The sequence below is a fragment of the Cervus canadensis genome, chromosome 18 (assembly GCF_019320065.1).
Source record: "Cervus canadensis isolate Bull #8, Minnesota chromosome 18, ASM1932006v1, whole genome shotgun sequence".
Lineage (NCBI taxonomy): Eukaryota > Metazoa > Chordata > Mammalia > Artiodactyla > Cervidae > Cervus > Cervus canadensis.
The window spans coordinates 62,311,191-62,339,037 of record NC_057403.1 but is presented as its reverse complement, the minus strand read 5'-3'; the positions used below and the strand labels follow the sequence as shown (position 1 = coordinate 62,339,037).

At 44.3% G+C, this 27,847-nt stretch overlaps 1 protein-coding gene and 1 long non-coding RNA gene across 4 annotated transcripts in view; one reads left to right on the top strand and one right to left on the bottom strand.

Moving 5' to 3' along the window:
- The first annotated feature begins 9 nt into the window (after window positions 1–9).
- ZFP1 (ZFP1 zinc finger protein) lies at window positions 10–27,847 on the top strand. Of its 3 annotated transcripts, none has more exons than XM_043436880.1 (4): window positions 10–233; window positions 6,400–6,458; window positions 21,839–21,981; window positions 23,723–27,847. In XM_043436880.1, exons 3-4 carry the CDS (start codon window positions 21,843–21,845, stop codon window positions 24,805–24,807), a joined length of 1,224 nt encoding a protein of 407 aa, XP_043292815.1. In that variant the 5' UTR covers window positions 10–233; window positions 6,400–6,458; window positions 21,839–21,842; the 3' UTR covers window positions 24,808–27,847. The 3 variants fall into 3 exon arrangements, with proteins under 3 accessions (XP_043292815.1, XP_043292814.1, XP_043292817.1); XM_043436879.1 differs by having other exon boundaries at window positions 12–233; window positions 21,855–21,981; XM_043436882.1 differs by lacking the exons at window positions 10–233; window positions 6,400–6,458 and having other exon boundaries at window positions 21,852–21,981; window positions 23,725–27,847.
- LOC122421087 overlaps window positions 13,586–27,847 on the bottom strand; it is a 37,126-nt gene continuing 22,864 nt past the window's right edge. Inside the window, exons 3-6 of the long non-coding RNA XR_006263437.1 lie at window positions 18,370–18,503; window positions 17,457–17,537; window positions 15,603–15,755; window positions 13,586–13,773 (exon numbers count right to left, since the gene is read on the bottom strand). This is a non-coding gene — a long non-coding RNA (uncharacterized LOC122421087). The remainder of the gene's footprint in view (window positions 13,774–15,602; window positions 15,756–17,456; window positions 17,538–18,369; window positions 18,504–27,847) is intronic.

The window sequence follows — 27,847 nt, the reverse complement described above, 5'->3', positions numbered from 1 at the left end:
TACAGTGTGGCCCTGCGGGCTTATGGGAAATGTAGTCCCGAAGTTTGACGGACCACCCCTCGGAGGACCCTGGGACGGCGTGCAGCCCCTTACATCTGCGCATGCGCACTGCTGCGAGCGCGCCGGTGGCCGCCCTTCCCCCACCTGCAGCCGCGAGTGGGTGACAGGGCCCCGGTCTCCGCACCTTGACCCAGCCTGGCCCTGCGCCACGAGCGGAGGCTGTGCCCCTCCAGGTAGGAGGGGGCCTGCCAGGGCGCCCCGCGGGGCCGCGGGGGCCGAGGGGCAGGGGCCGAGGGGCGGGCTCGTGCCCGCGCGCGGCGGGAGCCCAAACTTCGGAGCCCCTCGGGGCGGCGACCCTCGGGGCGGCGTCGGCGGCTGCCCGGCGCTGTCGGCGGCGCGGGGCTGGCAAGGCCGCCCGGCCAGACGTGCGGGGGCGGGGACGGCGCGGGGGCGGGCGGCGGCGCGGGCCGGCCTCCCTCCCTTTGTCCGGCGGGGCGCCTCCGACCGGCCGCGAAGGTCTCCGGCCGCGCCGCCGTGCTCCGAGAGCCGGCGGGCGTGCGCGCGTGCGTGCGCGCGTGCTCGTGACCCGGCGGGCGGCGCGGGGCGAGGCCGGGGCGGGGCCGGGCGCGCCTCAGAGCGCGCGGGTGCCGCGTGCGCCGCGGCCGCAGCCTCGCGAAGGAGGGCGGCCAGAGCGCCCTGGCGAGGCGCGGACGGCGACGCCGGGACCTCCCCGCCGGGCCCTCAGCCGGGACTCCCCGAGGCGCGCACTTCCACTGCGTCTCCGCTCGTTCCCGCCCTTACCCGAGGTGGCGCAGCCAACTGGTCCCGTCACACGAACGGCAAACAGTTTTTATTTTGCCTCTTAATCTTGCTCACCAGTAGTTTTTACCGGGGAGGCGTTACGATTCTTTCAGTGGTTGAATTGACTGCTCTTCTTTTATTGGACATCCCCAAACCTCCACCGTTTTGAGATTATACACCTTTGCTAATGATTCCCACTGATACTTTAGAATAAATTATATGTTAAAAATCTGTTCGTGCTTCGACGATCCAGTTGATGGTTACATTTAATTAGGGGGCATGGACACCTTTATAATGTTGGGTCTTACTATAGGCCTTCCCATTTGTTCAAATTTTTCATTTTTTCCCCCATTAAGAGCCCTTTGTAAGTTTTTTCATGAGTATTTGCGTTTTTATCTTATTCTTTTGTAATTTATTGCTATTGAAGATGGAATCTTTTCCCCATTATTTCATTTTTTCTCTCGTATTTGATATTTCCCACTTTGCTTATTATGTGTATCTGAGATTTCTCCTCTTTCTCCCTAATTAGTGTAGCGAGTGGTTATTAATTTTTTTAATATAAAAGAATAACTTTTTAATGTCTGTACCATCTGTAGTAATGTCTCTCCCATTATTATTGACATTGATTTTAATGCTATAACTGTCCTCTAAATACTGCTCTAGCTGCACCCCTCAAATTCTGGTATGTTTTGTTTTTCATTTCCATTTAGTTTTTTAAACTTCCCTTGTGACTTCCTTTTTCACCCATTGGTGGTTTAGAAATTTGTTGTTTAATTTCCAAACATTGGGGATATTCTAGATCTCTGTCTATTGCTGATTTCTAGTTTAATTCTGTTTTGGTTAAAGAATATACTTTGTTACATAATTCAGTTCTTTAAACCTTGTTGACTTGTATTTCCCTGGAGGTCCAGTGGTTAAGGGTCCACTTGCCAATGCATGGGACATGCTTCAATCCTGGGAGGATTCCACATACCTGGGGCAGCTACTGTCCATGCTCAGCAACAACATAAGCCACCACAGTGAGAAGCCTGCACACTTGGATGAAGAGTAGCCCCCACTCGCTGCAACTAGAGAAAGCCTGCTTGTAGCAGTGAAGACCCAGCACAGCCAAAAATAAAAATAAAAGTTTTGTTTTATTTTATGGCCAAGGATATGTTATACCTTGAGGATGTTTTTTATGTACTTTAATGACTATTGTACAGTTAGTGGTAGAGTTTTCTATAAATACTAAATGGGTCAAGTTTGTTGGTAGTGTGGTTTAGTTTTTTTGTATCCTCACTGGTTTTCTATATGAGTGTCTTGTCACCTACTGAGAAAAGAATCCTGAATTCTTGAGCTACAATTGTGGATTTTGCCTATCTTTTCTTTCAGTTTTATCAACTTTGGGTTCTTATATTTTGAAGTTCTTTTGTGCATAAACATTTAGGATTGTTACGTGTTCTGGTGATTTGATATGTTTGTCATTGTCATTTATCGCAGTGACATTATGTAATATCACACTTTATCCCTGGTAATTTTTCTTAGTCTACTTTGATATTAATCAGTCCAGCTTTCTTTTGATTAATGTGTGCAAGGAATCTTTTCTTATCCTTCTACTATTTTTTTCCCCACTGTGCTGCATGTCATGCAGGATCTTAGTTTCCCAACCAGGGATTGAACCCATGCTCCTTGCAGTGGAAGCCATCTTACCCACGGGACTGCCAGGAGAGCCCCTGTACTTTTTGTTTTGATCTAGCTGTTGTTGGTGAAAATTCAATTAACAATCAAGAAGAAAATTTTATTTGAGCCAACCTGAGGATTATAACCCAAGAGACAGACTTAGGAGCTCGGAGAACTGTTCTGCCTGTTAGATGTTGAAGGCATAGTCATATACTTTGTTTTGAACTTTTAATTTTGTGTTGGAGTATAGCGGATTAATAAGGTTGTGATAGTTTCAAGTGAACAGCAAAGGGACTCAGCCATACGAATACATGTATCCATTCTCCCCCAAACTCCCCTCCCATCCAGGCTGCCACATAACACTGAGCAGAGTTCCCTATGCTGTCCGGTGGGCCCTTGTTGGTTATCCATTTTAAATACAGTGCTGTGTACATGTCCATCCCAAACTCCCTAACTGTCCCTTCCCCTCAGCAACCAAACAAAGTTTGTTCTCTAAGTCTGTTGAGTCTTCTTCTGTTTTGTAAGTTTACCTGTATCATTTCTTTTTAGATTCCACATATATAAGGGATATTAGACACTCTTCTGACTACTTCAGTCAGTGTGACAATCTCTTTTCCATTTTTTTTTTTTTTTTGAAGTAAAGCATGATACTTTTATTAATACTTAAAAAGATAAGGAAAGACCTTTGGAGAATAATACAAGAACAAGAAGTCATAGGAGAGAACCAAAGCAAAAGATTAGCTATGAAACTTATCGTTGTTGGTTAGTTGCTAAGTCGTGTCCCACTCTTTTGCTACCCCATGGACTGCAGCCCACCGGGGTCCTCTGTCCATGGGATTTTCTTGGCAAGAAGACTGGAGTGGGTTGCCATTTCCTCCTCCATCTTGTCCATTTTTGAGACAGAGGATCATTTACCAAAATGACATACTGACATAAAGTTCACCAAGTATACAGTAGTTCAAGTAAGCACATGCAGAGTGAACCTCAAGTCATCATGACCCCTTACAGAGTTGAGAAAGAATGTTACTCTTTTAAGAAGTTACATTGCTCACATCAGAAGAAAACATCATTATGGCAAGTAGGCATTCCTACCTTTGAGGAGGTCTGGTTAATGTGAAACGCAGATGGACGTATCATACTAAATAGGGAGGGAGGAGGCTCAAATAAACTTCTTGAGTGAATCACAGTGAACTTTTAAATATATTCCAATGCTTTGTGTGTAAGGTAAGATCTTTAAAACTATACTTCCATCAACAATTTCATCATCTCATCTTTTATGCTATTAATGTCATATTTTACTTTTACATATCCTATAAGTTCACAAAACTTTTCTGGTCTTTTTGCTTTAGACAATCAGTTATCTTTTAGATTGATTGAAAGTAAGATAAAATGTCTTTTATAGTTCTCTTCATTTTAACCACTCCCAGAGATCTTTATTTCTTTGTGTAGATCCACATTTCTGTCTGGTATCCCTTCTACCTGAAGAACGTCTTTAAAAATTTTTTATTAAAAAAAAAAAAGAATTTCTTTTTTATTGTAGTATAGGACTACTGGTAATGCATTCTCTGTTTTTGTTTGATAAGGTTTTTACCTTATTTCACTTTTTTTTTTTTTTTTCCCCGAGATATATTTGCTGGGTATAGAATACTGGATTGGTAGTTTTTTCTTTTTTTAAAGATGACACTACATTGCCTTCCAGCTTATATAGTTTCTGATGAGAAACTGATTTTTTATGTTGAGTCCTCTGTACAGGCAAACCTCAGAAACAGCATTCAGTTCCAGATCACTACAATAAAGCAAGTCATATGAATCTTTTGTTTTCTCAATTCATATAAATTTGTTTGCCTTTATACTGCAGTCTATTAAGTCTGTAATAGTGTTATGCCTAAAAACAATGTATATAACTTTATTTATTTGGCTGTGCTGGGTCTTAGTTGCACAGGCGAGATCTTTGATCTGAGTTGCAGCACGTGGGATCTTTAGTTGTGGCAGGGCCGTCCCTGGTGGCTCATTGGTAAAGAATCTACCTGCCCATGCAAGAGAATTGGGTTCTATCCCTGGGTCGAGAAGATTCCTTGGAGGAGGAAATGGCAACCCACTCTAGTATTCTCACCTGGAAAATTCCACAGATGGAGGAGCCTGGTGGGCTCCAGTCCATGGGGTCATAGAGTCAGACATGACTTCCTGACAGCACACACAAGGGATCTTCCGGTTGGGGCCTGTGAACTCTTAGTTGCATCATGTGGGATCTTGTTCCCCAACCAAGGGTCAAATCCAAGCCCCCTGCTTTGAGATCGTGGAGTTTTAGCCACTGGACAACCAGGGAAGTCCTCTACATACCTTAATTTAAAAATGCATTATTACTGGGACTTGCCTGATAGTCCAGTGGCTAAGATTCTGTGCTTCCAACGTAGGGGGCCTGGGTTCAATCCCTGGTCAGGGAATTAGATCAACATGCCACCACTAAGAGTTTGTATGCTGCAATGAGGAGATCCTATGTCTGAACTAACACTGAAGATCCTGCATGCTGCAGCCAAGACCCAGTGCAACCAAATGAATAAATAAATATTTTAAAATGTTATTACTACAAAGTGCTAACCATTATTTAACAATGCTGAGTTGCCACAAACTTTTAATTTGTTTTTTAAGAAGAACAATTTAAAAAAAAAGATATGTCTTTATGTAATATGTCAGGTTTTTTTTTTCTGGCTGCTTTCAAGAATTTCTCTTTAACTTTGACTTAAATATTATATGTCTAGGTGTATCTTTGTTTTGTTTTTTGATACTTACCCTTTTTATCCTAGTTTTTGGATCTGAGGTTTGATATTAGCCATTTTTGGAAAATTCTTGGACATTATGTCTTCAAATACTACTTGTAAAAATATTTATTTATATATTTGGCTGTGTTGAGTCCTAGTTGCAGCCCGTGGGATTGTCATTGTGTCATGTGGAATCTTTTGTTGCGGCCCCCAGAGGATAGTTGTGGCATGCGGGCTCAATAATTGCAATGAGCATGCTTGATTGCTCTGAGGGGCATGGAATCTTACTTCCTCAACCAGGGATCGAGCCTGCACCCCCTGCATTGGAAGTGCGGAGCCTTAACCACTGGACTGCCAAGTTTTTGGCAACACACTATTTTTGAAAATAATTATTTATGTATTTGCCTGTGCTGGGTCTTAGTTGGGGCGCATGGGATCTTCAGTCTTCATTGCAGCACATGGGATCTTATTTTTAGTTGTGGCATGCGAACTCTTAGTTGTGCAAGTGGGATCTAGTTCCCTGACCGAGGATTGAATCTGGGCCCCCTGTATTGGGAGTGTGCAGTCTTAGCCACTGGACCTCCAGGGAAGTCCCTCCAATACATTTTTGTTAGGCCATTTGATATTGCACTACAGCCCTTGGATTCTTTGTCCTTTTCTTTTTTTAAACTTCCTTTTTGTGTCTCAGTTTGGGTAATTTCTTTGGACCTATCTTCAGATTTACTGAAAATTTTCTCAGCTCTGTTGTAGCACTGCATATTGAAGATGGTCTTTCAACTCTGTTACTGCATTTTTTTTAGCATTTCCATTTCTTTCTTGATGGTTCCGTCTCTTGAAGTTCCCTATTTGTTAATGCATTTTGTAAATCTTTTCCACGAAGCTTTAATATATGAATCATAATTTTAAATTCCCTGTTTGATAATTTAACCAGTTATGTTTTCTGTTGTTTTGTCAGGTAATATTTGTCTTAGTCTTACCTTTTCAGATGTTTCATAATGTTTGATTGAAAGTGGGTTCTGCCAGCATGATCCTTTTTGCCCTTTCTGAACAAGCAAAAGGACTAGCCCACGAGGTGGAATTTTCTCAGATGATGTGTAAGGATTTATAAACAAGTCATCCTGGAAGTTCTGAGGCAAGTCAGACCTTTAATAACAATACCTTCTGTTTTCCTCTATTCCAGTTCTGCCTTCATAGTTCTCTGCCTTTATCCAGAAGCTGCAGAAAATGAACAAATCCCAGGTGAGTTGTTTATTCCTAATATTTCTGTGCATTTGAGGAAATATATAAGGACCTAGAAAATGAAATGAAAGGTATAAATGAGTAAAATTCAGAAAAACATAGTAAGAATAATCAATACCAGCAGACAAAAAGTAAAATCAGGTTAATCAGGTATTAAAAAAAAAAGTTAAGTAAATCAAGTTAATTAATTAAGCAATTCTTGCATTGATTATGAATACCACTTCCTTGGTTCTCGAGTATTAGGTCTAAATTAGTTTTATGAACGTTCATATAGATGGTGTTTTGAGCAGCATTCCCAGGAAGAAAAACAGATTATTATTTTGTCTCTGGTTATTTCATATAGCATTCTTCAGGGTAATACAGTGTGTATTTTATTTTTCCAGTGAGATTAACATGATGCCAGAAAACTCACTAAAGATCTGGATATGTATTTAAATTCTCCCTCTAACTTAAATGAGTTCTGTTGTCATTACTTTCTTGAGTAGCATTCCAGAATGTACTTCTACATACTTACACAAGTACAGCTTATTATGAGATGGCATACTAATTATACTGTTCTGTTTATATGTGTTTTGTTTTGCTTTTAATGAATAGACTTCATTTTTTTAGAATAGTTTTGAGCTTACCGAAAATTTCAGTGAAAAGTACAGAATTCCTTTTCTCCCTCTGCACACATGGTTTCCTCTGTTATTAACATCTTGCATTAATGTGGTATAGCTGTTAAAATTGATGAGCCAGTACTGATACTCCACCTAAAGTTCATAGTTTACATTAGGATTTGCTTTTGGTGTTGTGCATTCTGTATGTTTTGACAAATGTGTAATGACATGTATCCACCATTATTGTATCTTAGAGAATAGCTTCACTATTCACAAAATCCCCTGTGCTTCATCTATTCATCCCTCCCTCCCTTTCCTTGAGCACCTGGCAGAATTGGAGGGGCAGTAATATAATGTGTATATATATATATATAATATATATATATAATGTAGTGTATATATATATATATCAGTGGTTTCTTTTTCCAGAATGTTACATAGTTGGAATCAGTCAGTATGTAGCCTTTTCAGACTTCCATTAATAATCTGCATTTAAAGTTCTTCTATGTCTTTTCATGACTTGACAGCTTGTTTCTTTTTAGCACCCAATAATATCTCATGGTCTGAATGTACCACTATTTATTTACCCATTGAGCAATTGAAGGACATCTTGGTTGCCTCCAGGTTTTGACTGTTACGAATTAAGCAGCTATAAACATGTCTGTGTAGTGTGTTTATGAATGTGAGTTAATCATTTGGGTAAATGCTGAGGAAGACTAATGCGGGGTGGTACAGCTAGATGGTGCAGCAAGAGTAGCTTGTGAGAAGCTGCCCAGCTGTCTCTCAGAGTGTCTTAGTGTCTGCACTCCCACCAGCAGCGAGAGAGTGCGTGTTGCTCCACGTCCTTGCCAGCGTTTGGTGTTGTCAGGGTTGTGAACTTTGGCCACTTTAATAGCTGTTTCACAGTATAATTAGATACTTCTCTGACATCTTAAGTGTCTTTACACACGTTTACTTTACCATCCGTATATCTTTAGTGAAGTGCCTGTTAAGGTCTTTGGCCCTTTAAAAAAAATTATTTTTTAACTGAAGTATAGTTGATGTACAATGTTGTGTTACTTTCTGCTATACAGTGAAGTAATTCAGTTATACATACATATGCATTCTTTTTAAAAAATATTCTTTCTCATTATAGTTTATCATAGGATATTGAATATAGTTCCCTGTGTTATATCTTGGGACTTCGTTGTTTATCTGTATGTAATAGCTTATATCTGCAGACCCTAACCTCTCACTCCATCTCTCCTGCAACCCCCGCCGCTTGGCAACCACAGGTATGTTCTCTGTGGGCATGATTCTGTTTCTGTTTCACAGATAGGTTAGTTTGTTTTATTTTTTAGATTCCGTATATAAGTAATTTTATATGGTATTTGTCATTCTCTTTCTGACTTACTTCATTTAGTATGCTATTGTGTGTGGCCCACTAGTGGATTCCATTATACTTAAGTATCTGATCTCTTTTGGATTCTCTTCCCCTGTAGCTTATGACAGTGTTGAGCACACTTCTTTGTTCTGTCCAATGCTTGTTCATTTTTCTTTGATGTATCTGTGGGTGTCTCTTTATGACATTCTGTCTGTGTATAAGTGTGTATGGTTTCATCCCAATCTCCTTGGTTATTTCTTCAATCACTGTATATTTGCCTTTTTTAAGCCTAAGCCTTTGTCTAACTCTGGGAATCTCTTTGCATTTCCTAAGTTAATTCATTGTATTTATTTTTAGATTGAGGTTTAGGGAATCCCCTGTGCTGTTTTTCTTTTCAGATTGCATTTGTAAGGCATTCCCTAAGCCAGTTGTCTCTGTCTCAGTTACTTGATATAGTGTGATCATCTCCAGTATCTGCCATGTTGCTGCAAATAACACGATTTCATTCTTTTCTAAGGCTGAGTAATCACAACTTCAATATATAAACCTGGGCGCATAGGTGTTGTGGTTGCTTCCATATCTTGGCTATTGTAAATAATGGGTTCCTGAACATTGGGGTGCCTTATTTCATAGTATAGTTTTCCATGCATATAGGCTTGGACAATCTTGCTGTAGGTCTGGGTTTCGTTTTAAAGGAACCCGCATAAGGTTCTGTATCTTGTCTCAGCAATTTCCATTCCCACAGGCAGCGGAGGAGGGTTCCCTTGTGGCTCAGCTGGTAAAGAATCCTCCTGCAATGCGGGTGACCTGGGTTCGATTCCTGGTTTGGGAAGATCCGCTGGAGAAGGGAAAGGCTACCCACTCCAGTATTCTGGCCTGGAGAATTCCAGGGACTGTATAGTCTATGGGGTCGCAAAGAGTCAGACACCACTTTCACTTTCAGTATTTATCCCTGTGTTGAGGTATTATGGCTGCTTTGGGGCCTTGGCGCCGGGAAAGAGTGCCTTCCTGAAGTGTGGGGTGCCTGTGTTGTTTCGAAGGATGCATTTCCCAGAATACAGGGCCTGCTGAGGGCTTGCAGGATCTCCTGGTAGGTGCTCGTTTTGTTTTCAAGGAACCTGCATGAGGTTCTCCATTGTGGCTGGTCGCAATTTCCATTACCAGGAGCAGCGGAGGAGGGTTCCCTTCTCTCCCTGCGGGTCTCCAGCGTTGATTGTTCTGATTTGCTGGTGAGGGCTGCCTGATGATAGTTGGTTGTAGGTTTGCTTGGCATTTCTCTAAGAGTTAGGAGGCGGAGTTTCTTTACAGGTGCGGATAGTTGGTTTCCACTAAGTGTGAGGAAAATTTACCGTTTGCGGTCGGGTTTTGAAAGTCGGGCCTGTTTTGAATTCTGTCTCTCTGAGCTACCCTAGGTTATTTGTCGAGGGCGGGGTCATTTAGCTTAATCAGGCAGGCCTCAGACTGGGAAGAGCCTGTTCAGTTCAGTCACTCAGTCGTGTCAGTTCAGTTCGGTTCAGTCGCTCAGTCGTGTCCGACTCCGTGCGACCCCGTGAACTGCAGCACGCCAGGCCTCCCTGTCCATCACCAACTCCCAGAGCTTGTCCAAACCCATGTCCACTGAGTCAGTGATGCCATCCAACCGTCTCATTCCCTGTCGTCCCCTTCTTCTCCCGCCCTCAATCTTTCCCAGCATCAGGGTCTTTTCCAAGGAGTCAGCTCTTCGCATGAGGTGGCCAGAGTATTGGAGTTTCAGCTTCAGCATCAGTCCTTCCAATGAACACCCAGGACTGATCTCCTTTAGGATGGACTGGTTGGATCTCCTTGCAGTTCAGGGACTCTCAAGAGGCTTCTCCAACTCCACAGTTCAGAGACCCTGGTTTGACGATGTTGTTCCAGGAAACGGCCACAAGGCGGAAGCACTTTTGCCGGCTCTGGTCAGTCAAGTGGGCACCCAGAACCTGAGCTGTAGAGTAGCGTGCAGACTGCCCGAGTAGACACCAGAGAGCTTGGGTGTCCTTCCTCCATGCCCCTTTCCTTTCACAAAGCCCCCTCACCACCCCCGGCCTGGCCAGAGCCATCTCAGCCGCCAGAAAGGTGCTGTGTTGAGGCTGTTTCCTATATACGTGGATTCTGTAAGGAAGAAGTTAAAATTGGGAACCCCCCACCAGGAGAAATGGAGATGGGAACTTTAAAATGCTTCCAGCCCAGAGTGTCCAGGATTTTGGGGGTGCAGTAGCCCCGGTATAGGTGCAGGAGTGCCTGGCAGTTTGCTTAGCTGTGGCGTGTCCCAGAGGGGACCAGGCGCTGTAGATGCAGTGAGGGCTTCTGCGCCCGCACACCCTCCACAGCCCTGGGGCCGGGCCGGGCCGGGCCGGCCCGGGGAGCCGGGGGGCTCCAGGGGTGTGCCAGCACCCCGGGCAGCAGGCCTGAGGGGTTGGGTATGCGTTTGTTTTCATTTTCTCCTTTCCCTGAAACGTGTATTTTGCACTGGAGCCTATCGATTCCTGTTGCCATGTTTGTTTGTGGTGGAACAAGCAGTGGGTTATGTTCACACGTCTGTTCCTTTTGGACTTACTCCCCCTGTAGCTGCTGACAGTGTGGGGCGCACTTCCTGATTCTGTCCGGCCCGTACTTGCTCGTTGTTCTCGATGTGTCTGTGGGTCTCCCTGACCATGTGTCTGTGTCTCCGCATGGATTGTTGAATTCCAGCTTCCTCGGTGATCTTCGCACCCCGACCCCCACCCCCAGGGTCCGTCTTGAATTTGATAAGCTTACGTTTGCTGTGTAACTGGGAGTCAGACTGTGTTTGCTAATAAGTTTTAGTTGATTGTATTTTTCGATTCCACCTATAAACAATACCCTGTGCCATTTTTGTCTGTCTGTGTGACTTACTTGACACACCAAGATCATCTCTGGATCCTTCCACGTTGCTTCAAATGGCATTTTTTCATTCTTTCCTATGGCTGAGTAATTGAGGCATATATGAAGCATAGCTTCAGTGTTTACCCCTGTGTGCAAGGACTTTATGGCTGCTTTGGCGCCTTGGCACCGGGAAAGAGTGCCTTCCTGAAGTGTGGGGTGCCTGTGTTGTTTCGAAGGATGCATTTCCCAGATAGAGGGCCTGCTGAGGGCTTGCAGGATCTCCTGGTAGGTGCTCGTTTTGTTTTCAAGGAACCTGCATGAGGTTCTCCATTGTGGCTGGTCGCAATTTCCATTACCAGGAGCAGCGGAGGAGGGTTCCCTTCTCTCCCTGCAGGTCTCCAGAATTTATTCTGATTTGCTGGTGAGGGCTGCCTGATGATAGTTGGCTGTAGGTTTGCTTGGCAATCTCTTAAGAATTAGGGAGGCAGAGATTGTTTCAAGGTGCGGATAGTTGGTTTCCATTAAGTGTGAGGAAAATCTACCGTTTGTATTTGGTTTTTGAAAGTCGGGCCTGTTTTGAATCCTGTCTCTCTGAGCTACGCCAGGGTGTTTCTCAAGGGCGGGTTCCATCAGCATTCCGCAGGCCTCTGTCCGGGAAGCACCTGTTCGCCCCTGGTTCAGCGGTGTTGTTCCCGGAAGCGGCCACAGGGCGGCAGCACTTCCGCCAGCCGCGGTCTGCGCGATGGGCACCCAGAACCCGAGCCGGTGTGGCGTTCCTGGGTCGTCAGGGAGCGTGCAGACCGCCGAGGAATCGCCGGAGAGCCTGAGTGTCCTTCCTCCGCGCCCCTTTTCTCTCACAACCACCCTCCCACCCCCTCCCCCTGGGTCTGAGACGGCAAGAGCCATCTGAGACCCAGAAAAGTCCTGTTTTGAGGCTGTTTCCTACATAGGTGGAGAGACTGTAAGAAGTTGAACTTGGGGACCCCCCTCCCAGGAGAAATGGAGACAGGGGGACCTCTCCAAAGTGCTGCCAGCCCAGGTGTCCGGGATGTTGGGGGTGCAGTAGCCGGGTGTAGGTGCCAGTGTGCCTGACTGGTCAGCTGTGGTCTGCTCCAGAGGGGCCCAGGCGCTGTAGAGGCAGCGAGGGGTTCATGTCCCAGCAGCCCTCCTTGGTGCCCCAAGCCCCGCAGTGTCCAGCCCATAGATCTAGGCTGCTGGGTCCCCAGGGCTATGACACCACCCAGGTCACCGAGGCCCGGGTGGACGAGAGTGGTCATTTTTTCTTCATTTTCTCCTTTCCATGTAACTTTTTTTCATGGAAATATAATAGTTTTACATTGTTTTTAGTTTTAGATAGAAGAAATTTATTTAGTTATATATGGAGTTCTAATCAAGTTGGTCTTGAACTTATCAGAACCTTTAAAGTCATGTATTCGGTATTGTAAAAGTATTTATTAAGTTAAAAAGAAGTATGCTGAAGACTCCATTTTGTCCGGACTCATAACACCGTCACTCTTCCTTGCTGCAGTCTGTCCTTCTGTTGAGGGAGCTGGGAGGATGCACCAACAATGCCCCCCATTGGATGCGCTGGCTGTTTCCTGTGCTCGCTACCACATACTGTTGTCCATTAATGTCCTTCTACAGCTAAGGCTGTCCTTGGACACCGGAATCATGGTGAACTGTCTTTCTTCCAATAAAACTGGAATGTTACCTCATCTCCACGGGTCCTTTCACAGGGGTTCCCACCTCCATCCTTCCTCTGGTTCCACCTCCTGCTCACAGGGTCCTAACAGGTGGTTTTCCCGGGATTGCAAGTTACTCAGGGATGACAGTATCGAGGAGGACATAGTGAGCCTCAAGCCGGTGGTTGTTTGGTCAGGTGTGTTCCACTCTGATTTCCATGTCACAAACAAGACTTTCTCTATGGCTCACTTTTCCTGAGACCGCAAAACGGGCTGAAGGAAATTCTGCAGCCTTCTGGCCATTTTTCCTAGCAGCAACTCTCATACTGGTGCTTACGGGCACTTCTGTGTACTAGGTCTGCCGTGCCTTAAATGACAGGTGCCCTCACAAAAATACTGTCGGTAATTGAAAACGACTTCAAATAGAGAAAGACTTAAGAAACCAGTTTCAAGAGTTAAATTTTACTCACATTGTTTAAGAAATTAAGAAAATGAAAAGATTTGTAACATCACTAATTTGGGGGTAAATGCCAGTCAGCAATACAATGAGCTGCCCCTATGGCACCATTCAGAGCGGCCCTCCTCACAGAAATTACAAAGAAGAAATACAGGAGTGGGAGAGGTTAAAAGGGAAACCCCCGGCTTCTGGTGGCCATGTCAGTGGTAACAGCCTCTAGGAAGATCAGTGTGGGGGTTCCTTAAAAATCTTAGAAGAGGTACTTCACTGGTGGTTCGATGATTCAGGCTTCGCTTTCCAATGTAGAGGATGAGGCTTTGATCTCTTGTCGGGAAGCTGGGATTCCAGATGCCTGGTGGCAGTAACAACCAAAACATTACACAGAAGATGATTGTAACAAATTCAATAAAGGCTTTAAGGATAATCCACATAAAAAAATAATCTTAAAGAAATTCTAAGAATAGAGCTGCCAGATGATTCAGGAATTCCGTTCCCAGACCTGTGTCTAGGGAAAGCACAACTGGAAGAGACACGCACCCTAGGTTCTCTGTAGCACTGTTGCTAGGAAGTATTTATGTATTTGGCTGCCCCAGATCTTAGTTGTGGCACAAGGCATCCTCAGTCTCCACTGCAGCATGTGGGGTCTAGCTCCTTGGCTGGGGATCAAATCGGGACCCCCTGCATTAGGAGCTCAGAGTCTGAGCCCCTGGACCACCAGGAAGTCCCACTGTAACACTACTGACGGCTGCCAAGCGTGGAAGCACCAAAGTGTCCACTGGTAGGTGAACAGATAAAGCCAGTGGAACACTACTGGCTCGTGAGCCAGTGATGCCATTGGCAGCAGCACGGAAGGACCTGGAGATGCTGCTGCTGAGTGATGTAAGTCACACTCAGAAGGCACGCGTAAGGTGTCATTCATAGGTTGAGTGTAAAACTTGGTAGTCATGAACTAATTTACCAACAAGAAAGAGTCACAGCTATAGAAAACAAACTTATCATTACCAGAGGGGAAAGATGGGGCCGACGGACAAGCTAGGAGGCTGGAATATACATACATTCTTGTATATGGAGAAGAGCTAATGGACAGGGACCTACTGTACTCAAACTGTACTTACCTAGATGGAAAAAAGTCCAAAACTGAGAATGTAGGCACCTGTCAATATGTGAGTCAGGTTGGTGTACACAGAACAAACAGTATTCCCCAGTTTAAAATACAAATGGTTATTCAAAGAGAAAAACAGAAATGCCTACTATATTCCCTTGGGCCCCGTTCACCAAGGCTGTGTCACATCCCTGGTGCCTGAGCAGACTTGGGTCCCAAGGCTGGACTGTCATGAAACTCAGGGTGCTGGGGCGGATGTACCAAGAAACGTGTCGCCTTTGACCCGTCGTGCCTGGTCCCCTCTGCGTGGAACCACAGTCTTCCAAGTGCAGGGGCAGCCAAAACAGGACTTGGGCAACCAAAGGACGGTGGCCCTTTTGGCCTGGAAGAGATCTGAAAGGTCACCTCATCGCCACCTCTCCTGTGGGGGGTGACCATCTCCAGCCTGCCCCGTCGGAGCCGCCCGCCTCCGATGACAGCACCCACAACAGGAGGTTTCAGGGCTCGGGCTCTGTCTGGAGGATGAGGGGCAAGAGGGAGGAGACACAGGCCCTTGGGTGTCTGGTCAGGCGCGTCCCACTCTAATTTGTAACCAAGGAACGGGGCCTTCCCTCCCTCAGGCTCACATTCCCTGAGTAACCAGAACCGGGCAAGAAGAAACCCTGCCACCTTCTGGCCATTTCTTATTAAAAAACAGCTTTAAAGTCAGTGCTTAGGGGCACTTCATAATCACCAGACCTTTGGAGCTGTAAATGACAGGGGCCCTCAAAAAATGTCTTGGGTAGATAATCACAAACGACTTCAAATAGGGTAGGCTTTCAGGAACCCAAGTTCAAAAGGTAAATTTTACTCATGAAAAGCTCCTCAGCATTGCTAATTATTGGGGAAATACAAATCAATACTCCAGTGAGGTATCCCCTCACAGCAGTCAGAATGGCCATCATCACAGTCTACAAACAAGAAATGCTGGAAAGGCCATGGAGAAAGGGATCCCTCCTAAGCCACTGTTGGGAATATAAACTTGGTAACAGTCACTGTGGAGATTAGTATGGAGGTTTCTTTACAATCTAAAAACAGACCTGCCAGACGATTCAGTAGTTCCACTCCTGGGTGTCTGTCCAGGGAAAACCACACTTCGAAAAGGCACATGCTCACAAGATTCCCTGCAGCACTGTTTACAGTAGCAAAATGTCCATTGACAGATGAATGGATAAAGATGTGGTAGAAATATTCTGCAGCCATAAAATAAAATAATGCCATTTTCAGCAACACAGATGGACTTAGAGATAATAGTGAAGTCAGTCAAACATATAAAGGCAAATATGATACCACTTACAGGTGGAATCTAAGTGAAAGTAGCTCAGTCATGTCCAGCTCTTTGTGACCCCATGGACTGTACAGGCCATGGAATTCTCCAGGCCAGAATACTGGAGTGGGTAGCCTTTCCCTCCTCCAGGGGATCTTCCCAACCCAGGGATCGAACCCAGGTTTCCCACATTGTGGGCAGATTCTTTACCAGCTGAGCCACAAAGGAAGCCCCAGAATACTGGAGTGGGTAGCCTCTCCAGGGGATCTTCCCGGCCCAGGAATCAAACTGGGGTTTCCTGCATTGAAGGTGGATTCTTTACCAACTGAGCTATCAGAGAAGCCCAGTGGAATCTAAAAATTGCTACAAATGAAATAATTTACAAAACACAATCTCAGATGTAGAAAGCAAACTTACAGTTACCAAAGGGGAAGGGTTGAGGAGAGGGATAAATTAGGGGGTTGGAATTATCATATACACCCTAGAAAAGAGATCATTAAGCATCTACTGTATAGCACAGGAATATGTACATATGTTAGTGAATCGAGTTGCTAAATACTTAACCACAACATTAAAAAAAAAATTTTTTTTTTGGTATGGACCATTTTTTAAATCTTTATTGAATTTGTTACAGTCTTGCTTTTTTAATGTTTTGGTGGGTTTTTTTTTTTTTTTTTTTTTGGCAGCAAGGTGTGTGGGGTCTTAGCTCCCCAATCAGGGGTCGCACCGCACCCCTGCACTGGAAGCCGAAATCTTAACCACTGGACCTCCTGGGAAGTCTTAGCGAACGTGACATCTTAAGTGAACTACTCACCAGTGTAAAACCAAAATTAAATTCAGAAACAGAGACACGCCTGCTGCATTCCCTTAGACCTCACTGATCCCGGCAGGTGTCACATCCCTGGAGCCACAGTGGGCTCGGGCCCCAAGGCTGGACTGTCTGTGGCTGAGCGCCCCCCGCCCCCGACCTGTAGTACCAAGAGCGCCCCGAGACCTGCAGCTTCACACGTTAGGAGCTTCGTGTTTGTCCCCGCACCGAACATAGCTCGGGCACATATTCTGTGCTTACGGATCTTTCAAGTGATACAGAAGTGAGACCCTTCTCCTGAGGTCACAGGTGTGTGGACAGGAGGAAGAGGCTCAGATGAAAAGGAAAGAGTGAAGTTTGGGGGAACTCTGGAGAGGGAGGGCACTAGCCCATCCTTCAAACAGCACCCGATCTTCCGCACGCCCTGTCACAGCCACACGCTCCGTGTTCCAGGTCCTCTCACACAGGCCTCCGGCTGTCAGCCCAGGACTCAAGCAGTAAGTTTCTGAGCCCAGAGTCTTGCCTCTGGTGCGAGAATGCGCCGTCGGAGCACAACCAGCCTCCCGCAGTGTCCAGGCTCTGTGCCTGTTGGTCAGGCTGTAGGTGCCCAGTGGGGTCCTGCCAGCAAGATTCTGTCCCCTCTGTGAAGCAGCCAGTTTGGGCCAGAGAGTCAGAAGCACATGCTGAGCAGCTCCTTCTCTCTGGGCACTCCCTGAGGTTACAGCAGCCCCACCTCAAGGCCATCTCAGATGCCGAAGCCCCCAACTGGGCGGGAGACCTCCAGTGGGCGTCTGCTCTGAAGGCACACTAGCCTCCTACCTGCTCTCAGCCCACGCAGCTGCATGGTTTGGGGACCTCCGGCAGATTTCCTCCCTCTGTCTCTGTCTGCAGTGAAGTTACCTACAGAAGTTGAGGGTTTCATGGAGAAGGAAGATCTTTGAGTCAGTGTACCTCAGCCCTGAGAAATTTATATCAAAAATGAACCTGAAATACTATGTTTGTCTCCTTTTGTTTCTAAAGAGAAACAGCTCTAGTTTTCTAACTCATACAAAGTTATTTTCTTTGAGTACCTAACTTGTGCTCATGTAGTTCGTGCTAACAGAAATACAGAGATAACAATTTCTGGTCTAAAAAATCATAACATCTAATGGGGACAGTAAGAGAAATAAGGTGTTTTTTTTGTTTGTTTGTTTGTTTGTTTTTTTAAGAAAGCAGATTGAAATACATGCCACATGAGAAATACAACCAAAGTCCTCCAGGATTTAAAAGAGGAGGGACTCAAATTATGGAAGGTCCCATCTAGGCCATCTGTGACCTGATCCAAGTGGGAGGATCTGTGCAGAGAGAGGAGTCAGGGGAAGGAGGGTGGAGGAGGAGTTTGAAATGTGTTGAACGCTGGGCTAGTCACTAGTTTAAGAGATAATGGATGACGTTTCTATAGGATCCAGCTGATCCTATAATTAGAGCTATACTTTAGAAAAACCATGCTAGTTTATAATGTGGAGTAGATGAGAATACGAAGAGACAGGAAATCAGAGTTAGGAAGCGTTGGTAGCAGCTGAGATGCAGTGAAAGGAAGCGAAGGTTAGACTCGAGGGCTCTACAGCTTGCCTCTAAGGGTGAAGACTGATCTTGGTCCTCTGTACTCAATTTATTCCTTGGGAAATTAACCAGTGTTCCTGTTTTTGTAACGAATTTCAGAAGTGATCTGAAAACAGGAATAAATACTTACTACTGGGAAAATCTTGCTTGTTGACCTCAGTGATATTGATCCTAGGCATCGATGCCTGCCACCAGCATTCTCTGCTCCCAGGCCGCACGGTAAAGATTCCTGCAGGATGTTGTAAGACAATACTTCTGGGCTACCTGAAAATTTGTGCAATATGACTAGGTCATTTGTAGTGTTCGGATCTTTATCTCTTTTTTTTTTCTTACTTCCTATAAGTTTTCCTGGGCTTCCCAGGTGGCACTAGAGGTAAAGAATCTGCCTGTCAATGCAGGAGACGCAAGAGACGCAGGTTCGATCCCTAGGTCGGGAAGATCCCCTGGAAGAGAAAATGGCAACCCACTCTTTTTCTTGCTTGGAAAACCCCATGGGCAGAGGAGCCTGGCGGGCTACAGTCCATGGGGCTGCAGAGAGTCGGGTACAACTGAGCATACACACATAACTTCCTGAGTCTAAGAACTTTTAAGATCTGTTCTCAGCAACTTTCAGGCATGCAATACAATATTATTACCACAGTCACCCTGCTGTACATTATCTGACTTACTTTCTAAGGGGAAATTTGTACCTTTTGGCCCCTTTTACCTAACTTTCCTACTTCTACCATCTAGCGTCTGGCAGCCAGTCTGTTCGCTGTATCTACATGGTTGTGCTGATTTTTGTTTTTTAGATTGTACACATAATTGAGACCATAAATCTTTATCTGACTTATTTCATGTAGCATAAGGTCCATGTTGTCACAAATGGCAAGATTCCATTCTTCTTTATGGCTGAATGATATTCCATCAGTGGATACTCAGGTTGTTTGCATATTTGGTTTTTGTAAATTATACTGAAATAAACACGGTGATAAATCATCTCTCAGTATCCTCGGGGAGTTGGTTCCAGGACCCCCCTTAGATACCAAAGTCTACAGATGCTCGAGTTCTTTATATAAAAGGCGTGGTATTTGCATCTAACCCACATACATCCTCCCATATACTTTAAATCATCTCTAGATAACTGAAGCTCCTCTCGGCTGCTAAGCTTCTGCACTGTCCGTCGAAGCCTCCGTGCTTCTGCGGCACTCTCCTTCCCCTGGCGGTCCAGTGGCTAAGACTCCACACTCCCAGTGCCGGGGGCCCAGGTTCAATTCCTGGTCAGGGAACTAGATCCCATATGCCACAACTCCATGCATGCGCATGTGCCAGCCAGCCAGCTGGTGGAGTTCGGTGTGTGCATGCCCACCTTGCCCGCCTGCCTCACGCCAGGTGGGGAAGGGGAGTGCACTCAATATGCCAGCAAATTTCGAAAACTCAGCAGTGGCCACAGGAGTGGAAAACGTCAGTTTTCATTCCAATCCCAAAGAAAGGCAATCCCAAAGAATGCTCAAACTACCGTACAATTGCACTCATCTCACATGCTAGTAAAGTAATGCTCAAAATTCTCCAAGCCAGGCTTCAGCAATACGTGAACTGTGAACTTCCAGATGTTCAAGCTGGTTTTAGAAAAGGCAGAGGAACCAGAGGTCAAATTGCCAACATCTGCTGGATCATCGAAAAAGCAAGTTTAGTTCCAGAAAGACATCTATTTCTGCTTTATTGACTATGCCAAAGCCTTTAACTGTGTGGGTCACAATAAACTGTGGAAAATTCTGAAAGAGATGGGAATACCAGACAACCTGACCTGCCTCTTGAGAAACCTGTATGCAGGTCCGGAAGCAACAGTTAGAACTGGACATGGAACAACAAACTGGTTCCAAATAGGAAAAGGAGTACGTCAAGGCTGTAGATTGTCACCCTGCTTATTTAACTTATATGCAGGGTACATCATGAGAAACGCTGGGCTGGAAGAAGCACAAGCTGGAATCAAGATTGCCCAGAGGAATATCAATAACCTCAGATATGCAGATGACACCACCCTTATGGCAGAAAGTGAAGAAGAACTGAAGAGCCTCTTGATGAAAGAGGAGAGTGAAAAAGTTGGTTTAAAGCTCAACATTCAGAAAACTAAGATCATGGCATCTGGTCCCATCACTTCATGGCAAATAGATGGGGAAACAATGGAAACAGTGACTGAGTTTATTTTTTCGTGCTCCAAAATCACTGCAGATGGTGATTGCAGCCATGAAATTAAAAGACGCTTACTCCTTGGAAGGAAAGTTATGACCAACCTAGACAGCATATTAAAAAGCAGAGACATTACTTTGCCAGCAAAGGTCCATCTAGTCAAGGCTATGATTTTTCCAGTGGTCATGAATGGATGTGAGTTGGACTATAAAAGAAAGCTGAGCGCCGAAGAATTGATGCTTTTGAACTGTGGTGTTGGAGAAGACTCTTGAGAGTCCCTTGGACTGCAAAGAGATCCAACCAGTCCATCCTAAAGGAGATCAGTCCTGGGTGTTCATTGGAAGGACTGATGCTGAAGCTGAAACTCCAATACTTTGGCCACTTGATGCAAAGAGCTGACTCATTTGAAAAGACCCTGATGCTGGGAAAGATTGAAGGCAGGAGGAGAAGGGGACGACAGAGGATGAGATGGTTGGATGGCATCACCGACTCAGTGGGTGTGGGTGGACTCCGGGAGTTGGTGATGGACAGGGAGGCCGGGCGTGCTGCGGTTCATGGGGTCGCAAAGAGTCGGACACGACTGAGCAACTGAACTGAACTGAGGTAACTTAAAGTGCCGTGTATAATGTAAAGGATATGCAAATAGTTATGTCTTTATATACATATATATATATTGTATATATATATAGGCACCACACCTGTAAGAATGGCTATTTCACTGTGATTTTGATTCGCATTTCCCTGATGAATAGTGATTCTGAACACCTCATGTACCTGTTGGCCATTTGTATGTCTTCAGAAAAATGTCTGTTTCCTCTGCCTGTTTTTTTAATCATATTGGCGTTTTTTTCTGCTAAATTCACCCCTCATCAGATGCGTGACTTGCAAGTATCTCCTGTCATTTGGTAGATTATTTGCAGCTCGTGTCTGACGAGGTTTCCGTCTGTTGGCGGTTTCCTCTGCTGGGCAGAAGCCTTTTAGTTTGTAGTCTCATGTGTTAGTTTTTACTTTTCTGCCTTTTTCATGGTGTGGATGTGGTAGAGAGATCTTTACCCATGCTTCATAGTTTATCTTGTAATTGGAATTTCATATTCTGCCTTTAAATATTCAGAGCTTTAACTCTTTAAATATTGTCTAGTTTGAGACCTCGAAAGTAATGCGTATACGAGCAACACCACTAACTGGTAGCATTAAATACTGCACATTAATATTTAATCTGAATGTCTGCCAAACATAACAGCGCTGGGATTTATGGGAATCTGAATAAATGCTTTAACTATTATAAAGGTATTTTTGGAGGCATGACAAAACAATGAAATTTTACAGTTGGTGTCATATGTAAATTTTAAAGATGATTCTTTTACAACATAAAGTATGTTTTTATGTGTCCTTCCTGCATCACCAAATGCTGATCATATCAGAATAAATAGCAATATGCCATTTCAGGGATCAGTTTCATTCACCGATGTGACTGTGGACTTCACCCAGGAGGAATGGGAGCAACTGGACCCCTCTCAGAGGATCCTCTACATGGACGTGATGCTGGAGAATTACAGCAACTTACTGTCAGTGGGTAAGGACAGCTTTCGGGTATAATTCAAGGTTTCGGTCCTCTCTCAGTTACCCAAGATTACAAGCTTCTGAATTACTAGGTGGTTTTGGTCTCAAGCTTCATGTATTAAAGCTGAGGTAGTACAGAATCTGAAGTTCTGCCGCCTTTATTTTCAGACTTTCACAAGTCCAAACAGTTAGGAGTGATGTTCCATTATCAAGGTCTCTAATATTATCAAACCAGATTTTCAAGTTGGGTCAGTAAGAATAGTTGTGGGTATCAGAGTTAGAATTTCCAGTCAGAACTTTCTAGGGAGGGACTTCTCTGGTGGTCCAGTGGCCAAGACTTCACGTTCCCAATTCAAGGGGTCCGGGTTCACTCCCTGGTCAGGGAACTAGATCCCCCGTGCATCACTCAGACCCATTGTAAGCCAAATTCTGCCCCCCCCCCCCCAAAAAAAGGAACATACTAGGAAAAATGTGGAAGGTGGGAAGGAGAATCTTATAGAAGCCAGTGGAAGTGATATCCTAGAGATTATGAATGGGTTGGTACCTTTGAAGTATTGTTTAGGAATCTGTTTTTCAAATCCCTAAACCTTTAGAGAAAGCTGAGGACAGATGACTTGTGCACCTCATATCTTGAGTCATGCCTCCAAACATCAGTCTCTTCCTGCTTAGCTTTTTTCCTGTTTCATTTTTATATCTATTCGCCTCTCGTACTCAAGCCTTGATTCTTTCCTAGCATGTTTTAAACCTTTGTTTCACGATTAGTTTCTCTTTCATTAGTATTGTCATCTAGCCAGAATGGTGACTTCTGTATTGTAGGTCATGGGAATTGGAATATAGCCTCAAGGGAAATACACATTTTTCAGTACAAGAGTGACACAGATGGCCTCAGGACCCCGAGGGTCAGGAATACCCAGTAACACAGAGATGGGAGTAAAGGGTCGCACAGCATAGGTGATCCTTGGGATTCCTTGGAATAAAAGCAGGGACTTAGACTGGTTTGAGAAAGAAATTAAACACATGAAAGGAGAAAAATAAGATATAATGATAGAAACACTTTCTCCAACAACTTTGATTGAAAAAAATAGTGCACCCAGCAGTAGCATTGAGTGATTCTGTCAAAAGGATCTTGGATCCCTTTTATATTTTCTACAGAATATATGAGTTTCTGGATTTTGCCTTCCAACTTGCAAAAGTCTGACTTTGGAGATTTGGAGCTCCGCATAGGATTCTGTCTGCAAACCTGTGAGAATGTTGCCTTTAGGAGTTACTGGTAAACTTGCTAGAGGAACAGAGGAGAGGAAAGGGGAAAGAGCCTTGAGTGTGTTGATGTGGCACCCATCCGACCACAGTTAAGAGTCTCAGCATTGGCTGCTCAACTTAGATCTGTCTGGTTTTTTCCCTTAACATCTACTTAATATCTTGTTCTGTGTCAGCTGGTGTCCTTGAGGACACCAAGTCTCATTTGTCTCTGGAATTGCCAGCCTTCCCACATCAGTTGTTTTTATTTCACTTTACCCACTTTTAAGGCCGTTTTGTAATCTGGGGTGTTGTCTGTGTCCATTTTGCCACAGGCTTTGTCTTTTTCTTTCATTGTTTAAGAGCTAGCAAACCTTGGAACTGGGGACTTTTTTATACTGAAAGACTGGGTCCCAAACTAAAGAAAAAGACAGCCCTGCAGTGGAGCATTTGTGAAGCTTCACATTCTGTAACATTATGGTGGAAAGGTTGACAGTATTTCATGTGCTCTTTCCTAGAGGTATGGAAGGCTGATGACCAGATGGAGACGGACCACAGAAGCCCAGATGAGCAGGCGAGACCGCTTGTAATCTTTAAGGACCAAACCACAATCGAAGAAAGAGATAATAATCTCTTTGGAAAAACATTTAACCTTAGTGCAGACTTTGTTTCTTTAAGACAAGTACCCTATAAATATGACTTATATGAAAAAACTTTGAGATATAATTCAGACTTACTTACTAGCAATAGGAACTATATAAGAAAGAAAGCAGATGACTGTAATGGATTTGGAAAAGCACTCTTCTATCTGAAACAAGAGAAAACCCATCCTGCAGTGGAATACTCAGAATATAATAAAAGTGGGAAAGCCTTCAGCCATAAAGAAGCCATTTTTAAACACCAGAAAATTAGGAACTTGGTGCAGCCGTTTATCTGTAATTATTGTGACAAGGCTTTCTCGTTTAAATCGCTCCTCATTAGTCATAAAAGAATACATACTGGAGAAAAGCCTTACGAATGTAATGTGTGTAAGAAAACCTTCTCCCATAAAGCAAACCTCATTAAACATCAGAGAATTCATACTGGGGAGAAACCCTTTGAATGTCTGGAATGTGGAAAAGCATTCACCCATCAGTCAAACCTCATTGTACACCAGAGAGCACATATGGAGAAGAAGCCCTATGAATGCAGCGAGTGCGGCAAGACATTTGCCCAGAAATTTGAACTTACCACACACCAGAGAATTCATACTGGAGAACGACCCTATGAGTGTAATGAATGCGCAAAAACCTTCTTCAAGAAATCCAATCTCATTATACACCAGAAAATTCACACAGGGGAGAAACGCTATGAGTGCAGCGAATGTGGAAAATCCTTTATCCAGAACTCACAACTCATTATACACATGAGAACTCACACTGGAGAAAAACCCTATGAATGCACTGAGTGCGGAAAAACTTTCAGCCAGAGGTCAACTCTTAGATTACATTTGCGAATCCACACGGGAGAGAAACCGTATGAGTGTGCTGAGTGTGGGAAAGCCTTCAGCAGGAAGTCCCGACTCAGTGTCCATCAGAGAGTTCACACTGGGGACAGACCCTGACACTGCAGCCCACCTGTGCCAAGGAGAACCCGTCCCACAGCGAGGAACCTCACCAAGGTGCTGAAGGAGCATGGGAACTCTTACTGCAATCTGTCAACTCAAATGTGTAAAAACGGGGTCCCCTAAGAACAATATTGTACCAACAGTTAGGTATGCTACCCAGGTAAACAATATGTACTAGAATACATCCAACTGTAAATAGACAAACTCACCTGTATTACAGTGAGCTTTTAGAAATCCTGAGTGAATTATTCAGTAATGAAGTATTCTGGGCCGCATAAAGGAGCTAAAGACAGTACTCTACGGATTCAGTGGTTATGTGCAAGAATATGCCACACACACACACAAAAAATGATGTATTTTAGATCTGCACATGTAAATTTAACAGACACTGAGAGTTTGACATTCTTTTCCTAATAATTAGGACATCCAAACACAATTTTCCATCCTGAGCGTCACGTATTTTTCAGTACCTTACAATCCAGGATGCATTCCAGAGAGCACACGTTATCTCCTCTTGTGGGCACACTGTTACTGAGTTGCCTCGTCAGTCAACAGAAGACAGTTTAGCCTTCTGGGTTTGCTGAAGACTTCCCAGAAGTATTACTGACACATAAGTAGGCAAGTGTGAGATAACTGGGAAACTGAAGAGAGTGAAAAGGAGGCAGTGTGCAGCACGGAGCACGGGCTGTAAACAAAGCCGCACCGGTCGCGTGCCTGTGTTTCACTGGGGTGTTTACGTACAAATGCATGTCTTACCAAAATACTGTATAACCCAGGAACCACTTGTATTTTTCTGTGTTTCCCTATTTCTCTTAATATTTTATACATTGTCTTGCAACAAATAGGATGCGTGTGTAGTTCAAGTGTCACATTTCAGAGACTTAGAGAAATAATTTATTTTAAGTAACTGTCAATAAATGTCATATTGCTTTTTAAAACCTCCATATGCATAGTCCACTTTAGAAATAAACTTCTGCAGAATTCTACTTAAAGGAGATAATTCTGCTTCCATGAGTCTGTCATCAACCAAAAGCATTTCCCTATGGAATCTGACTTATGTAAGTTATCTTTCTTTTAAAGACTCACAAACACTTTATTAACCTAAAAAATTTCTTATTTTTGCATAACTCAGATACCATTTTAGGCCTCATTTCAAATACACAAGTTCCTTTCCTTATTCATCACAGATCATGTGTTGATTCAGCAAATGGCTGCTGTAACTGGCCTTTCTTTCTTGTTATTTTTGGTGATGTGCTGTGACTGTATATGAACATGAGTGATTTTCTGAACAAATCTGTCAGAATATCCATAGTCCAGTAAGTCTTGTCTTTCTAAACTGTCATCTAATGGCAAGGAAGCCGCGGAAGAGGGTCACTTCATACACTGCTGTTAGAAATATAAATTGTGACAGCCTCCTTGGAGATAATTATGACTCTGTCTTTTAACATCAAGAACATACATCCCGTTGACCCTTGGACAGCACTGGTTTAAAATATGCAGGTCCGTTTATCCACAGATTTTTTTCAGTGAGTATGTACTCCAGTCCTCTGTTGGTTGAATCTGTGGATGCAGAACCTTGAATACAAAGGACCGACTTAAGTTATACTTGGGATTGCAACTACACTGAAGGTCTGTGCCTTTATCCCCTGTTGTTCAAGGGCCAACCCAGCAGACTTGCTTTTGGGAATCCATCCCTAAGAAAAAAAGTGCCAGCACCTTAAACTGTATATTTATCAATGTATATTGTATTTTTTGGTAAGGACAAAAAAAGGAAACAATATGAATGACCATTGGTAAGAGAATCATTGAACAAACTATGGTAAAGATGTACCACAGCTAGAACGTAATCCATGGAAAAGAGAGCGTGCAGGGGCAAATGCCACCAGGACAGATGGGGTGGGGGACTGTGTGTGTGTGCGTGTGCACCAGAATAGATGGGGTGGGGGACTGTGTGTGCGTGTGTGTACACCAGGACAGATGGGGTGGGGAGAGTGTGTGTGTGTGTGTGTGTGTGTGTGTGCACAGCAAATTTTGTAAAATTAAAATCTAAAAACTGTGTTAATTTGTATAGCATTTTACAGGTCTGGAGAATAGAATTCTCTGAAGTAAAAATGGAGGTTTTTCATGCATTCCTTGGTCGCTGACATTTGTTTATGGTGGAACACCACCATAACCCATGAAAGTGGACACGGTCCACAGCACAACAAGGAGGATAGCTCCGTCACCCTGGGCAGCAGCCAGCTGCTGTGCTGTGCCCTTAGCCTGTGTTCCCAACAAGAGCGCATATCTGACAGTCACTGCTCACATGATGGAACCTTAAAAAAAGGCTAATAAAGACAGAAAAACCATTGGAAAAAGTGCAGAGAATGCCAAGGTTATTACTACTATAAATTAGCAAATTACAGTGCTTTGAGAAAGTTCAACATAACCGCCTTTATAGCTGCACAGATGACCAAAAGGGTGACTGTCCTTCCATGAGCTGTTTGCTCCCAAGGCCCTAGAAATCCAGATCAGAGCTCATCATGTCTTCTTTTCTAAGTGCCCTGGGATTCTCATACAGCAGACTGGTTTTAGAGGAACCTCCTCCTAAAGATGAGTTCTTTGCCTGGACATAGGGCTGTGTGCACCAACCTCAGAGCAGGCTGGGAGCAGGGGCTGTCTTTTCACTGGTGAGCTGCAGGCCAAGAGGGACAGACAGTTTGCACAACAAACTACTGTCTTGACTCCAAGACCCACATCCACATACCTGGCCCTGTGACCTTTACTCCACTGATTTTAATTAGACATTTGTTTTCCATTTCCACAGATACCTTTTTCCTAACTAGAGTGCTTAAGTATTTTAACTTTTCCACATTGTTTCATGCTCTGTAAATCCAAAGTTGGGATCCTCTTCATGGTATAAAGCTGGCCTGGCTGAGTGGAATTGGCCTCACTCTCCTGTTGGTCTCAGGACTGGTCAGACGGGGACAGAGCTTAGCAACTCTGAGATGTGAGACCAGGGTCCTGAGGCCCCAGGAGGCTCGGCTCGGTGTGGTGT